The sequence below is a fragment of the Equus przewalskii genome, chromosome 7 (assembly GCF_037783145.1).
Source record: "Equus przewalskii isolate Varuska chromosome 7, EquPr2, whole genome shotgun sequence".
Lineage (NCBI taxonomy): Eukaryota > Metazoa > Chordata > Mammalia > Perissodactyla > Equidae > Equus > Equus przewalskii.
Window position 1 is genome coordinate 30,198,519 of NC_091837.1, and position 16,086 is coordinate 30,214,604.

At 44.9% G+C, this 16,086-nt stretch overlaps 1 protein-coding gene across 14 annotated transcripts in view; it reads left to right on the top strand.

Annotated features, from left to right (window-relative positions):
• SFSWAP (splicing factor SWAP) overlaps window positions 1-16,086 on the top strand; it is a 79,485-nt gene that overhangs the window by 19,872 nt on the left and 43,527 nt on the right. For all 14 annotated transcript variants that reach the window (XR_011542490.1, XR_011542494.1, XR_011542492.1 and 11 more), the window contains one exon: window positions 15,272-15,512. Coding sequence is in view for 8 of the 14 variants with exons in the window: in XM_070629313.1 (XP_070485414.1) it covers window positions 15,272-15,512 (241 nt within the window). In the remaining 6 variants the exon portion in view is untranslated. The remainder of the gene's footprint in view (window positions 1-15,271; window positions 15,513-16,086) is intronic.

The window sequence follows — 16,086 nt, forward strand, 5'->3', positions numbered from 1 at the left end:
GTTAGATGGGCTGATCCGAGTTTCCAGGAAGAGCCATGGGCTAGAAGTTGGGTCTAGACCACAGTAACGCCCAGCAGAGATGAATGTAGACGCCTCTGCTCAGGTCTCAAAGATGTTTCTTTTTATCTATGGTTATCCAAAAAAAGGCAAGCAAGAATTTGAAAAAGAGGCACAATAAAGGGAGATGTGCCCTATCGGATAATAAAGTGAGATGATGTAGTAAAGACTTCTCAGAGCTTAAATAGTTGCTGATTTGAACAAAATATGCAATTAGAACACATCTGAAAATCGTACATATGGGCCTGAGCTATCTTTTAAGTTGAAACATGAACGTGTGCTGTTGGCCTGTCTTTGTGCGTGGGACCACAGCCCTGCCTCTGACGGGGCGTCCTCAGCAAAGCTGCGTCAGGGTGCAGCGCTCCTTCCCGCCGTCTGGGTGAGGTGAGGTGAGGTGAGCACTAGCACCCTGAGAGCAGAGTCCTCGTTTACTTTGCGTCACTTCACACAGAAGCGTCAAGTCGTTTCTCCCGCCTCTAGTTCCACAACAGATTCTTTTAAGCAATTGGCCTTTTATTCAGTCTTTCCAAAGGATTCAGTTTCATTTTCACAGAAACAGTAGTTCTTTTTTTTCACTCGAATTTCATCTATTTGCATTAATTTTAGTTAAATACATAATTACAGTAAATTTAACTGGAAGACATAGTTTAAGAGAAAAACTGCTGGTAAGAGTGAGAAGGCCCAGCTTATACAGAGGAGGGGCTTCTCTGCCCGCACCCGGCACAGACCCAGCAAGTCTTCAGAGGGAGAGCGAGCATAAGGGCCTGGAAAGGAGATGGGCAGACTGGCAGGAGGGACGTCACAGCGAGAGTGGTGTCGGGGAAGAGCTGTCTGCAAAGCAGATCACGTTAGAGCCTTGCCTTATCCAATAGCACAATCACTTCCAGGTCTCAGTGCCAGAGGTGAAAATTCTCAGGAAAGTAAGGATACTTTAACAGATAAAGAATCATCTGTTTAAGCTGACAGACAGCATTATATTCAGCTAATTGGAAAAGTAAAACTGTTGAGAAAGCAGAAAAAACTGTCTAACATACAAACAGCTTTTACAGTCACATAGGGGGATAATAGTCCAGTAGAGAAATGAACTACACTGGGAATAATTCACAAAGGTAAAAATGGCCATACTTTTAAGGTTTCCGGTTGCTACGCACTCACATGGCATTGTATATGCTGACTTTGGAGCTAACCTCCAGAGAAAGTGAAATCCACTCTTATTTAAACCAACTGCAACCAGTATGTTAAGCATATGAGACTTTGTATTCTAGTAGAAAGGCGGGCACACAAGAACTCTTTGAAATTGTAAGTCTTTTAGGATAAATCGAAGTTTCTGGGCTGTTGAAATGTTATTTCATATATACAAGTTTGAATTTCTTAATTCAAAGAGATTAAATAAAAGAAATACAGGTGGAACTCACAGTGACATGCCATTTTTCAGCTGTCACATAAGCAAAGAAGGAGCAAGTTGACAGGCACTCGCGTGTTACTGATTTGTACCCCAGTGTGGAGGGCAGGCTGACAGTGGAAATCAGAGTCCAAAATGCACGTGCGTTTGACCCAGGATTTCTACTTTGATCTGCAAATATGTGTGTAAAGATAGAACTACAAGAATATTCATTATAAGTCGGATTTTTAGTAATAGCAAAAGACTGAGGTGCTGTCTGTCCTTTAGTGGAGGTCTGAGGGAGTAAACGTTAGAGCACGCTCACAGTGGGTATGGAGCCAACGAGAGGAAGCCAGAGGTGCGTGTGCACTCGGCATGCTGCCCAGGACCTGTCCCACGTGAGGGAAAGGGCGAGGTGCAGAAGAGTAGGTTTGGTAGGAGGCCACTTGTGTTAAATCCAGAAGCGGAGGGAAGTGGCTGTGCTTTTGTAAGAGTGTCTCTAACAGGACAGGGAGGACACTAGTAACAGCTGTGCGCTCAGAGGATCTGCGAAAACAAGGCTCAGGGCGAGAGCAGTGACTGCTTCCCCGTCCACTTGTACTGCTTGGACTTTTTATACCGTATCTGTCAGCTTCTCAGCAAAAAGTACAGATTTACGTGATGCTTATTGTGAAACTATACACCATTGTCCTGAGTTAATTCTGTGATTTTAATATGCAATCTCCAGACTGTTTTATCAGCTCTCAGTGTGTTGAGGCTGAAGCGGTCCCTATGACAGCTGTTTTCCCCACAAAGGCTGGCCTGCCTCCCCTCTGGTGCGCGTTGGAGGTGGTTGGGTCACTGAGCTTCTCCGTCCTTCTGTATTGCTTAGCATTTAATCTTCTCCTTAGAATGTACTCAGTCATTCCTTGTTATTTACTTTCTAATGATCAGAATTTTTCCTAGATTTAGGCAGCCTAGCCTTGTATTTTAAAAGAATTTTTTCTAGAAGCTCCTTAAATATAGAATGTAAAACTAACAATTCACTTAATTTATTAGCCTGACAATGAACTGTTTTTCGTGCCCTTTCTTATCTGTTATTATTTAGTTGCCTTCTGCTATTTAGCTATAAATCCTTGCAGAAGAGTATAATAAACAAAATTAATTGTGCAGGGAGCAATAGTACTGAAATACTACTCGCTATTATAGCATGCAGTTTTTTAAAAATAAAATGCCAACTCAGTTTTTTTAAATGTTTCATTCTTTAAATAGCTTAAGTGAAATTAAACCATATCATGTGGCTAGACTTGATATTTTCTTGCTTCTATCCCAGTTTTCTAAATGTGGTTTTGCTGTTGTTTTTGGCATTTTCTCTCTCTTTTTTTTTTCTGTGCAAAATCATGACCTCGAAGTGCTTTACTTACCTCCCAAACCCTTTTAAAAATGACTTTATTGTGAGTCATAAGAACTAAAGGGAAGAAGGTAAAATATTACCCAAGATTCCACTACCCAGAAATAGCCATTTTTAACATTAGGTGAACATCATTGACAGAATGGAAAAAACTGAGATAATTTTGCTAAGTAGGGAAAAAGAGAAACTCATATAGAATACAGAGATACTCGTTATGTCGTGGTATGATGTATAGATAGAAATATGTGTGTGAAAGTGGACATAAACTTTTTAATTTTACTTGAATTCAACAGAAGAACCTAGAATCAAAAATCAAAGTGAAGCAGTTGCTGAGCACCAGACAGAATTCAGTACTGAGAGTTAGAACATTAGAGAGGTTGGAACAGTAAATTCTTTTTAAAGCTGTGTGTTTATCTTAGATGTAATTGATTAACTGTGAAACTAGAGGAAATGAAATGCTCCTAAAATACCTCCTTTCCCTCACCCCGCCCCAACTCCTGGTTCTTTTAAAGAAGTATGTTTATACTGTGAGAGCTTACAGGCAACATTTACGCCCTATTCTGCAGCTGTAATTCCTTGTTGACTAGTCTCAGTTCTGTGGATTAGTTTGCCACCACAGCATCTCCATTTGAGTTCTTTATCTGATTCATCTCTTGTTCATTTGAATTGCATAAACCGATAAGTTTTACAAGGGTTCTATTTCATGAATTCTTGCATACTTGAAAAATGCCTGCCTTCAAACCTTGTGTAAAGAGGAAAGCTTGTCTGGGTATAAAATTCTTGGGTAGCATTTCCTTTCTCTGAGGCCTTTGTAAACTAGAATCTAACATGGTCCTTCCTGCCACAGGGAAGCTGGGGCTGTCTGACTTTTGCCGCTGACTAGTTGTGCGGGTTTGTCAGTTGGTTGACTTTCATTAATTGTTCCTGGGTGCTACTCTCTGAGATCCATCGTGTTTGGAAATGTCTGTCTGTTGCCTCTTGACGTAAACGGCAGCCTGGCCGAGAGTAATACACATAGTCAGTCACACTGACTAGACCTTAGGAGCACTGCTGAGTGTTTTCTGGATTTGAATGTTGCTGTGAAAGGGAGAGGCCAGCCTCATCTTCTCCACTCTCACCCCTTAGGTGGCTTGCTTTTTCTGATTGGACACCTAAAGAATTCTTTCTTCAGGGGCCGGCCCAGTGGCACAGCGGTTAAGTGCACACATTCCTTTTCAGTGGCCTGGGGTTCACCGTTTCGGATCCCAGGTGCGGACATGGCACTGCTTGGCAAGCCATGCTGTGATAGGCATCCCACATGTAGAGTAGAGGAGGATGGGCACAGATGTTAGCTCAGGGCCAGTTTTCTTCAGCAAAAAGAGGAGGATTGGTAGCAGATGTTGGCTCAGGGCTAATCTTCCTCAAAAAAAAAAAAAATTCTTTCTTCGCTCTGAATTCTAATGACTTGATCAGCATACACTCCCATCTTCCTGGAATCTACTGTGTACCCTTTCAATCGAAGATTCATGTCTCATTTCAGAGAAATTATTTTCTGTTCTGCCTCTGAATACCTTTTCTGTTCCATTAGTTGGCTCTCCTGCTTGGAAGACACCAATGTCCTTACTTTGAACCATCTCTTCCTCCTGTGTCTGTCATTTTCTCTTTGATTGTAATCCCTTTTTCTCTCCAGCATTCAGCATGATTCTGTGCATCTTCTCCTTCTGTGTTGCTGAGCTGGTTTCTTTAGCCACGTCTGTTCTGTTCCTTGCAGTCTAAAATGTGCTGGGTCTACAGTGGTGTTGTTTTGGTCCTCAGTTTGCTTTCTAAACGCTGCAGCAGGGGTCGGCAGACTCTTTCTGTAAAGGTCCAGACGTAAATGTGTAAATGTCTTTGGCTTTGTGGGTCGTGCCTTCTGTCTCATGACTCATCTCTGCTGTGGTAGCATGAAAGCCGCCCAACCGTTGTACACAGAGGGCTGTGGCTGAGTTCCAGTAGAACTTGATTTATGGACACCGAAATTTGAATTTCGTAGAATGTTTACGTCATGAAATATTGTTGTTTTGTTTTGTTTTCAACCGTTTACAAATGTAAAAAACCTTGGAGCTCTCCTGGGCTGCACAAGAAGCAAGAGGCAAGCCCAGTTACTGACCCTGCTCAGTACCCTCCCTTTCCATCTCATTGGTGGTTTTATTTCCTTTTCTTTGTGCTCGATTGAATTCCTGTCTCACCACATTCGTCAGTGGCTCAAAAAACTCTTGAGGTTGCCTGGTTCTGTTTCCTTCCAGACTCAGCTCTTTGCTGTCTCCGTGTGGTGGTCCCCTCCAGAGCCTTTGGCCATGGTGATGTTGCGCCTGTGGGGCCGCTGAGTCCTGCCCTTCTCGTCTGTCCCTGCTCACCACGCTGGCAGCTCCATGCAGACCTTTGTCCCCAACACCATGGGAGCCTTCTCCTTGACACTGTTTGCACCTGCTCTGAGGTCTTTTGTCTTCCCTTCCAGGTGCAGCTTTCTCTGGGAAACCCATCCTCTGCTCTCTTGTGAGATGCTAAAAATGGCCTAGAGCAAATGTCTTTTCCCCCAGTCAGGGACCCAGGGGAGACGTCCTTCTGACAGTGCAGAGTCTGCCGGCCCCCTCCCTGCACCTCTGCACGCTTCTCCCACCTCACAGTTCCGGTCGCACACTTGAACCACTTACTTTCTTCACCCAGAACTCTCTAGAACCTGTTTTTATGTAACACGCCTCCAAAACCTCAATACAGTATTAAAAATTCAAAACTTTTTACTTGCAGGTCACTGATGAAGACTTTAACTAACAGGCTTTTCTAGAAGAAAATTTTATGTGCCAAAAAGAGAGATCACTTCTAAATAGTGGGCTAAAATTCATAAGTCACATGTTCATACATGTCTGAAACTGAGTCATTCCAGTGGTTTTTCAGCTTTAGAAATGTGGTACTCTTGCATCACTACAGAATCAGTCAGATTTTCCTATTCCATAAGGTTAGTGACAGGGAAACAAGCCTCCTCGTTTGGGGAGTTTTTTTAAACCTTGGGTTCTCTGGATGTCACAATGAAGTAAATAGAACAGGTGGTTGCAATGAACTTTCATCTTCTGGAACACTCTCTGTCACATGAGAGCCCGTTAGCAGAGCCATTGGTTGTCCTCCTTCTCTCTGGTGTGGATAGTCTCAAGATTTTCTCGGTTTGAAAATATTTAGACACAATGTGTCATGATCCAAATGATTAATGCTTTTAAGTGTTTGGGGCAGTCAGAAGGGTGAGTTTTTTATTTGTTTGACTGTATTTTTTTCCTTTCAGTACATGATTGTATATTGTAGAGAGCTAATAGGTAAGTACCCTGCCCCAAACAAACCGTGGCCAAAAGGAGTCTTTTAGGAACTCTTGAAAATTTTCTGAGTCCAGGAGGTGAAGCCAGAAGTCTTGAGAACAGAGATAAGGAGACAGTGAGTGGATAAGAAAAACTTAGGAAAAGGGAGAGAAAGAAGTTTTCAGCCTTGTTCTCTCTTATTCTCCTGCTGAAGGACCTTGAAGGTTTTTAATATCTCCTGGGCTTATTAAACACTTTCTTCACCCCTGAAAATGCAAAATAATAATGGCAATTACTATTGAATTGTGTTGTTGGTGCCTCATATTTAAACTTATATAATTTGACCTCACCTGGATTAAAGGTCTTCAGTGTGAAGAAAACATAACTTTAACTGTAGGCAGAAGGAAATTCTCAAGTCAAGTAGACTGCTGTCGTCTGAAGGGCCTGTGCAGTTAATACCAGAATCAAAGAGCTGAATCTTCAGGTGCCAATAAAACCTTTACTAAGGTTTATTTTCAGCAAAAGAGGTAGTACTGTAGAATTTGTTAGATAGTGAATTCACCATGGAAATAATTCATTCGGACGTTGGTCTGTCAGCCACATAAACGTAGGGGAGTTGGCAGCTCCTGGCCTCAGATCGTTCAGAGCGAGTGCTTCCTGGAGGCGACTCGTGCAGTCACCAGCACTAACTGCAGTAAATTCTGCTGCTTGATGGCTTCCTCTAGAGTCTAGCTTGAATATAAAGTAGAGATAAGTGAACATAACTTGTGATTTGGGAAGTTTGCTACAATATTGCATGTTCTATGCATAGTGTTACAGAGCAGGACATTCATTGGTTGACTCTTAGCCTGAGTTGGAGACCAGATCCCACGAGTGTTAGGGAATGTGCTTGCCATCCTCGTGTCTGAGAAATCCGTGTACACGTGGACAAACGACGGAAGGAGAATCCAAATGATTATGAGATTAGGGACAGATTTTTAATCCTATGACTTTTCCATACTTTTCAAATGTTTTTTAATTTATCAACCATCCAGGTTTTAAGAACATTTTCAAACAGCCTTTTATAAAAGGTTGACTCTTTTTTTTTTAAGATTTTATTTTTCCTTTTTCTCCCAAAGCTCCCCGGTACATAGTTGTGTATTTTTGGTCGTGGGTCCTTCTAGTTGTGGCATGTGGGATGCTGCCTCAGCATGGTTTGAAGAGCAGTGCCACGTCTGCACCAGGATTCAAACCAGCGAAACCCTGGGCCACCAAAGTGGAGTGCGCGAACTTAACCACTGGGCCGGCCCCAAATGTTGACTTTTTAAAAAGCAAAACAAAAATTCCAGTTTGTGGACAGTGAGGTGTTCTAGCTCAGGGGTAAATAGGAAATGCTAGATGTATGATACCCTCCTAGGGGCTGGCACACCACAACCTGGCGGCTGAATCCAGCGCACCTGTGCTTGTGAGGGTGTGAGCTACGGATGGGCTTTACAGACAGGCCTTTCTGCACCCCAGTGCCGTGAAGTGTTATCCCTCATAAAAGGAGTTCTCCTCCCGTTAGTAGATGTGTTACCCTCCCCCCAAAACTGTACTCAATTATTTTTATTATATTTTGAATTTCATCAAAGAGAAAAAGTGTGGGAATTTATTTTTTCCCATCGTATAAATACCTGTATGATACCCTCAATTTAGCCTGCCTCTTTGTCCGCAAAGATTAACGTATTTCCTGTCTGGGTCTTTGTAGGAAGAGTTTGCCAACCTCTGCTCTATCCCAAAATTTGTTAGTAAGAGACCTCACCCGAATATGAACATTCTCATTTTGTTTACTCCTTTTTATTTGATAGCCCCATAAACTTTTAAAGTTATGGTAAATACCGGTTTTGTTAAAAATGCAGGTTTTACAGTATGTTGTCGTGGTTTGTGTTCTTTGGAAGGTTCCCGTGTCCTGCTGATGCAGATGTGTGTCTCCAGCCCTTGGCTAGGTCGTGGAGATCTTGCATTTGGCATGTCCAGAGCAGGACTCTTAATTCCCGCACACGCCCCTGTTTCAGGGAGTGGCATCGGCATCACTCTCCTCTTCAGGCCAAGGCGTTGGCATCGCCCCCAGTCTTCTCTTCCCTCACACCCATGGGTGATTTTGCTGCTTGTCTTTGGGCACCATGTCCAGCGTCCATCCCAGATCCGACACTTCTCAGCGCATCCGCTCTGATCTAAGCCACCATCTTTCTGGACTTGGCATCTGCTACAGCCCCTCTTGGTCTCAGTGCTGCCTTCCCACAGCCCGTGCTTCCTCTGGCAGCCAGCGTGACCTTACAAAAAGTGAATCCCATCTCTTCACCTCTCTACTCAGAATCTTCCATTGGCTTCTCATCTCATTGAAATTCCAGAAACTCACCTCTGCTCTCCATGTCTCGCTGCTCTGTCACACTCTCCTTCCTGTTCCCGAAGTGTCGTAACTGATTCTGACCATAGGACCTTTGCACTGGCTGCTCATCAGCCTAAAGTGCTCTTCCCCGAGAGCTTTTACTTCTCAGGTCAGACCTTCCCTGGCTCTGCTGCATAACGGGCCTTTCTCCAATTCATCCTCTTCTCACATATACTGTTTTGTGTTTTCATAGCCCTTCTCAGTGTCTGAGCTTCCTCTGTTTCCTCTGTAGTTTACTTCCATACTTGCTGTGCAGAAGCTCCAGGAGGGCAGAACTTGTCTGTCATGGATACTGCTGGATCCCCAGCCCCTAGATGACTCTTTGACACAAGGACATATTGAGTAAATATTGGCTGGATGGACAGATGAAAGGAGAGATGAAGCAAAAAGTAATACATTGAAAAGGAGCATGAATAATGTTGTTTCTCTAAAGTCTTTGCTCTGGGCTCAAACTATGATAAATAGAATAAGATACTCATCGTCTCTTTGATTATAGTTAGGAGACTTTTAAAAATTATTTTAATCAAAGTAATACCTGTATTTTTTTAAGTCAAATAATAGGGCTGGCCCCATAGCTGAGTGGTTAAGTTCACGTGCTCCGCTTCAGTGGCCCAGGATTCACGGGTTTGGATCCTGGGCATGGACCTCGCACTGCTCATCAGGCTGAGGCGGCGTCCCACATAGAGGAGCTAGAAGGACTTACAACTAGGATATATGGCTATGTACTGGGGCTTCGGGGAGGGAAACAAAAAGGGAAATTCAGTGCCTTCTGGAAAAAAATAGTAACAATGATTGTTTGTTATGAAGAGTATTTGGCCCACCCCTCCCGCTTCTAATTTGTTTCATAAGCATTTACTGTTAACTGTTTTGTCTTTGAGTTTTCGGTGATTACTTCTGTATGTCTGAATAACCTGCTTGTGCCTGTTTCTGGATTTATCTACTTTAGACTAGATTTTCTCTGTCGTCTTCCCGCCATGACAGATGATAATTTAGCTTGTGCCCCGGCTGAACCTCCTCTCACACGCCGGATGTACTCTTATCACATGTTTCTGTTTTGGTTACTTTGTAACTTTAGCTAATGTACTTAAACCTGTATTTTATAATCAAAATTCCAAAGGGAACAATGCGGACATAGCTTACACATCCATCATCTGTGCTGATTCCTCTGCAAAGGTTGGGACCTGTCTTGTACAACCTGTGTCAGAGCCCCAGCTGTCAGGTGTCGTGGGCACTCAGCCCCACAGAACTGCTCCTGCTTCCTAGCTTAGCATCCGCAGAGCTGTTGAACGACATGGGCTCTTTTCAGTGGTGCCATCTCCAGGAGCAGGTCTTGATTTTGGATGCCTCGTGCTTCCTGCTGCTGGAAATGTGGATAGTGAGCTTCTCTGGTACATCGGTGGTGGCATTCACAGTCTGCCTTTTGGTGACATTTGCAGGTGTGTTTCTGGAGCTCTCTGCCCCCTGCTGCAGTGTGGAGTGGCCGTGTTCTTAGCCTGTAGCCATGTTCTCCTCCGGCTTCTCTTCCTTGCTTTCCTGCATTAGTGCCTGGTTTCCTTCTGGTTGGTTTGCTTGTTTACTCCTTTATTTTGCTGGAGCACATGCTCCAGTAGCTTACCAAGAAAGGGTACGTACGAAGACAATATTTTTTAATCCTTGAATGTCTGAAAATGCCCTAATTCTGCTTGCACATGCAGTAGGTAGTTTAGACGGGCCTAGAATTGTGGGTTGAATATTGTCCCTCAGGTTTTGGAATACTCTGGGCCACCGTCTCAGAGTAGCCTCTGCTGCTGCTGAGAAGCTTCATGCCATTCCAGTTCTCATTCTTTTGCATATAACTTGTGCATTCATTGAAAAAATTGGCCTTTGGTCATGCTATGCCGGGAATAACAGTGAACAAAGTTCCTTCCAATGAGGAATGTCACGGGGACAGTGAGAGCCCTGAGGAGGTCAGCAGTGCTGGTGGGCATAGTCAGGGAGTCCGTCTGAGCCAAGGTCACCCAAGACCAGAAGCCAGAGGAAGCTCAGGCAAGCCAGGCCATTAGGGAGGCCCCAAGTGGAGCAGAGGCAGGGATGGGGGAGCGTTGGGAGACGGAGCACTTGGCTTGGACCCCGAGGGGAGAGGTAGGAGGGCTTCAGGCGGAGCAGTGTCATGGCTGGGAGGTTCTCTCTAGTCTGGGCAGGGGTACTGGAGCTTCAGAGCTGGAGTCAGGAGAAGTCTGATTTGGATGGAGTCGGAAGGGGGGTCCAGGCTGACTCACTGGGAGGAGGCAGGGCACAGCCGCTTCCTGCCAGGGCAGGACTGCAGGAGAGCCAGTGTGTGGAGAAAGCTCGCAGATCCTGTTCCAGACGCAGTCTCTTTGTAACATTTATGAGCTATCCCAAAGAGGGTGTTGAGCGGGCAATTAATATACAAGTTCAGCTCAGGCTGAAGACAGGGATTCTGGAATCATCAAGTACAAATAGGATTTAAAGCCATTGAACTTCCTAGAAAGGTCCCTGGAATGCATGTGGGTGGAGACCATTTGGAGGTCCCGTGAAGGATGCTGGGAGGCGAGGCCATGACCTGGGGTGGACAGGTGGGGGCGCTGAGGTGGCAGACCGCTGGCGGGCAGGTGAGAGCCTCTTGTTGCTGCTTCTCAGACACGCTCAGCTAGTCATGCTCGTGTGAAAACACAGTGCCATCTTCTTAACGTTCTTCTATGAATAAAGCAGATCGGTTTTTAAAGAAGGTGCTCATTTTTTTTTCTACAGAACTGTTTTCATTCTTAATACAGACACATGTTGTTTGTCTCTCTGAATTGGCTCTTACGCAGAAGGGATTGCTCACCAGCCCTCTCATCTCCAAGTACCCTTTCGATGCTAGGATTCTCTTCTGGGAGTTAAATTTGTGTGAGATTAAGATCACATGGAAGTATCGGTAAACTGGCTCTGTTTTTGCAAGAAGCCAGTCTAGTAGAATGGATTTGGAAGATAATTAGGCAGAGTCCTTTGACGCTGTGTTCTGTGGCTCTGTACCTTTCTGAGCACACTCGGTGTTGGGAAGGAAGTGCTTAAGAATGTGCCTTATGCTTTTAGGAAGCTTGATTTCTCCATACAACTGTACTTGCCCTTAGGACATGTAGGGGCCCGTTGAGATTTCTCTCTTGGATTTATTTGGAGTAAGTGTTTGTGGTGTTCATGATGTTTGTTTATTAGGTAAATCATTTCAGCATTTAACTTACTGTAAAACCCAATCTCCTCTTGGAAAATTCAACATAAAATCCTGAGAACAACAACAAACCTGGTAAGATGTATTATGTCATGGAAGCCCAGTGCTAAACACAACAGTGGGAGCACTTTGCAACTGTACGCACCCCTGTGCCTGTCTAGGATGTGATGGTGACCTTAAGGGAACGTGGTCCTGGAGTGCCCAGACCTCTGTCTATTCTTTCCATGGTCTAGTCCATTGGTTCTCAAAACTTAGTGTTCATGAGAATTTCTGAGTTGGGGGCTGTATACAAAAATCACAGTCCTCTAATCGGTGTCCACTTTAAAGGGTTTTAGTTCAAGTATTTCAAGAGCTGTGTGAGCCCCCTGCTGCGTCTTTGAAGAGCCTCTGTAATAGGGTGATGTCAGCTTGCCAGGCTTCCTGTTCACCGCAGGCTATCTTAGCACCAGGGTGTTTTAGAAGGTGCACAGGCCTTGCCATCAGCAGGCTTTTCTTATTAAATGCTTATCTAGTGCCTGCTGTATACTGGGAGCTGTGTGAGCTGCCTATTGCTGTTTTTAAGATGTTGAGCCCTTGGGTCAGTAGCTGTGCCAACAGCCCTGATGTTGTGGAGAATTACCCCAGGGGTGTGTGTGCATGGTCCCTACAGAGGGCAGAGCAGGGGCCTACTGAGTCGGCCTGGGGTAGGGGATGGTAAAACAAGGGGGGCTTCACGGCAGGCAGAAGACTCCGAAAGGATACCCCGAGGTCAGGATGAGGAAACGCGCTATTCATGACAGTGGGACCCAAAGATCCCAGGGGGCAACAGTGCTGCCCTGTCTCTGTCACAGCCCTCCCAGGCCTCAGTGTCTGTGGGGAAAAGGACAGAAACGACCTTCTCCCTAAAATCTTTCCATCCCTGACTTTCCCCGAAGTGAGAATCGGGAGAAAGGAGAGAACTGGTAAAGCTGCCGCAGTGTTGGGTTCTCGGCCACCCGGTAGAGCAGCCTTCCCCGGAGCGCCTTGTGCAGCGGGATGTCTCCAGCGGGTCAGCCACGTCCTCCTCTCATGGGACGTGGGTGGCTCACTGCCGTCGCGAGACACATGGAGATGTTCAGACTCCTCTCACCTTTGCAGAGGGCACTTAACGTGTTGTTGGAGAGGGCTCACAGCGCGCAGTGCGAGGCTAGAGAGAAGGGCAGCCTGCACCGACCTCCGCCAGGGTTCCTGTTTCCCATCCCTCCTTCCGGTGACACCCTGTGGTGTGGGTCCCCATGTGCCCAGGGCTCACAGCCTCCCCCGACATCCGGAGTAAGATCTAACTCAAGGCTTAGGAGACGCTTCAGCCTTGGAGGTTTCGGTTTATTTTCATGCCTGGGACAGGGCATTTTCTTTTGGTGAGCTCAGCTGCACATCTTAAGTTTTTCAGTATGTTTTGCCAGTGTCTTTAGATGTTTGTAGTGGTGAGTTCCTGAGTTAAGTTAATCTGCCACCTTGCCAGCACTGCTATTTTTAACACTTTGTTTTAATTTAATGTGACGGACAATTCAGGAAAGTCAGATAGACTGCTCATTAATCTGCCTATTAGTACTTTCAAAGGAATGGTACTCAATTTTGAAAACAAGTTATTCACTTCTGTTACATAAAGAACACATTAAGTTGCAATTGCATAATATATACTGTTAGTTGAAACTTAATTGTAAAACATTTTGTTTTTATGAATTCCTATGGCTCATTGGTTGTGGCTGCGATTTAAAATGTACTTTGGCTTGTTTTTAGGCAAGAGGCTGACTGCAGGACAGGATATGGAGTGTCTGTCCTTCCTTGAGGTGTGCCACTTGGCTGGGCGCTAGCAGGACTTGCAGTCCCCTCTCCCAGGGACACGGGCACGCTGGGGGTGTTCTCTGTGGGATGTTAGGTTACACTCTGGTCTTGCTGATGCCACATCATTTCCTCCTCCATGGTAGTGGCTTTGCCCAGGAGGTGACAGGAAGGACCCCAGTAGCTTGATTATCTGAAGGGGGATGGGTGGGAATAGTAATTCCATTCTTTCAGGGCTAATATTGTATCTTTCAGAAGCATATGCTTATGTTGGAATGCCTCATTTGGTTAGAAAAATCTTCCATTTGAACTGTCGCTTCGGTTTATCCATCCGACAGATATTGCATGCTATGTGCTGGGGTGACAGAGTGCACATGCCTTTCCTGCCATCGCCCCATGTGCCCACCTGTGTCGGACAGTCTTGTCTCGGGCCCTGCTTCCTTCACAGATGTTATGTGAACGTTTCTGTGCTGAAGAGCACGTGGAGAGGATATTGGGGCCGCATATCTTATTTTGAGAACGTGGAATGTTGTTGTTGTTAATGCATAACAGTGGGTGGTGTAACGTCAAGCTAGAGAGGAACAACTTGGGAGTTTGTGCATGTATAATTAATACAGATCAAGTCATTATCAGCTGTGGATATGCCTGCAGCACACAGGAATTACACAGTCATTCCAACCCAAAATGCAAATGCTGGGATCCAGCTGTTATTGAGAAATTGTCAGTTGCTATACTACTGTTTCCCCATGTGTAGCATACATTACTGAAAACCATGGTCAATGTAAAGCTTTCACTATTTGTAAATGTTTTTGTTTTAAAACGGATTAATTGAAAATCAAAATAATATTTCTTGATTGGAAAAATCTTTTCACCATCCTCTAATGAAGAGGAAATTAAATCTCTCTGTAGTCGGAACCAGTTGCTTATCTACAAACAGGATTAGAAATTAAAATTCTTAATTAGATCATTGACTCTTCTGTGATTTAGCTAGTTTTAAATATTTTTCCCAAAAAAAGATGAAAGAACTTACAGGACTTTGAATTGTTAAAACAATGGGCTGCTATCCTACAGATGTTTACATATGTGCCCAGAATAAACGGGAAGCTGTTGTACATCACTGTTTATAATAGCAAAGCCTGAAACGACCTCAGTGCCCATCAGAACTTCTTAAATAAATTATAGTACATCCATGTATTGTGGGTGGGGGCTTGCACTAGTGACAAAGAGCAACACAGCTTTAGAAATGGGATGATTTCCAAAACGAATGTTTGAATGAAAAAGAGCATAGAGAATGGGAGTGGTATCAGAATGGGCAAACCAGGGAAGGGATTGAGTCACACGTGGATTTCATCAGCATAGGTCATCTGGGATGGCCACGTGGGGAAAGGGCAGCTAGTGGCTCCAGAGAAGGGACTTTTCTTCTAAGCTGCACATTCTGCAGTCAGGGAGAGCATTAACTTGTCGAGGAATGTTCACATTTGGCTGTTTTGAATATCCTGTTCACTTTCCACTGTCCCTGGGTGCGTGGATATCGCCTGGCTCTTCCATTTTGCATGTCACACGGGTGGTCTTTCTTGTATCCGAAAAATATAGAAAACAGTGTACTTGAAAATGGACCAAAATGGTGTTGGACTTGGGAAGGTGTCCCTTTCTTACTGCAGCATGGACTCTGTCTCCTCGCCTGTCGCTTGCTGCTCTCACTCCCCACAACCGCGTCTCTTCACAGCGACGGTGGCCGCCATGTACTACAGCTACTACATGCTGCCCGATGGCACCTACTGCCTGGCACCTCCCCCACCAGGGGTTGATGTAGCCACTTACTACAGCACCCTGCCTGCCGGAGTGACCGTGTCCAGCTCCGCCGGAGTGACGGCCACCGCCCCACCGCCTCCTGGGACCACACCACCACCCCCGCCAACCACAGCAGAGACAAGTGGTGGGGTGACCTCCACCACCATCACCACAAGGTACGCTCTCACTTCTTCGAGTCACCTGGCGCATCTGCGTTCTTGGTTCGGGGGTCTTTATAATGTGGGTTACATAGAGGATCTCCATTATGAGTGTTTATTTTTCAAATCCCCAAGTTACAGAGTTGATAGGGCAACAGAAATTGTCACACATAAACACTTTTAGCAGCAAGATCTAACCACTTAGAAAATTAATTTCCAGTTAGCACTCCACACTGCCCCCCTTAATCCCAGCATCTATTCTTTCCAATGTGTTGACACCTCAGTTGGGGAGTACTAGGCAAAATCAGTGTGAAGTGAAGCCATGATTACTTGCAAAACGTGTAGGATTTCATAAAGTTGATGATAGCAAGGCAGAGACTAGACCCCCAGCACCTGTCACTGGCCAGCATGTGTGTGACTCTAAGTGTCAGTGGGCTGAGCAAGTACCCCACTGGAATGTCTCAAGTTGAAAAGAGGCTCTCTGGAAATTTGACGAAACACTTGGATATTTCTGCAAAAATGACCCACTTTCTGATCATGCTAAGAAAGTTAAACATGAAATGAAAGATGTTGTCATGCTAGCCATTTTTTT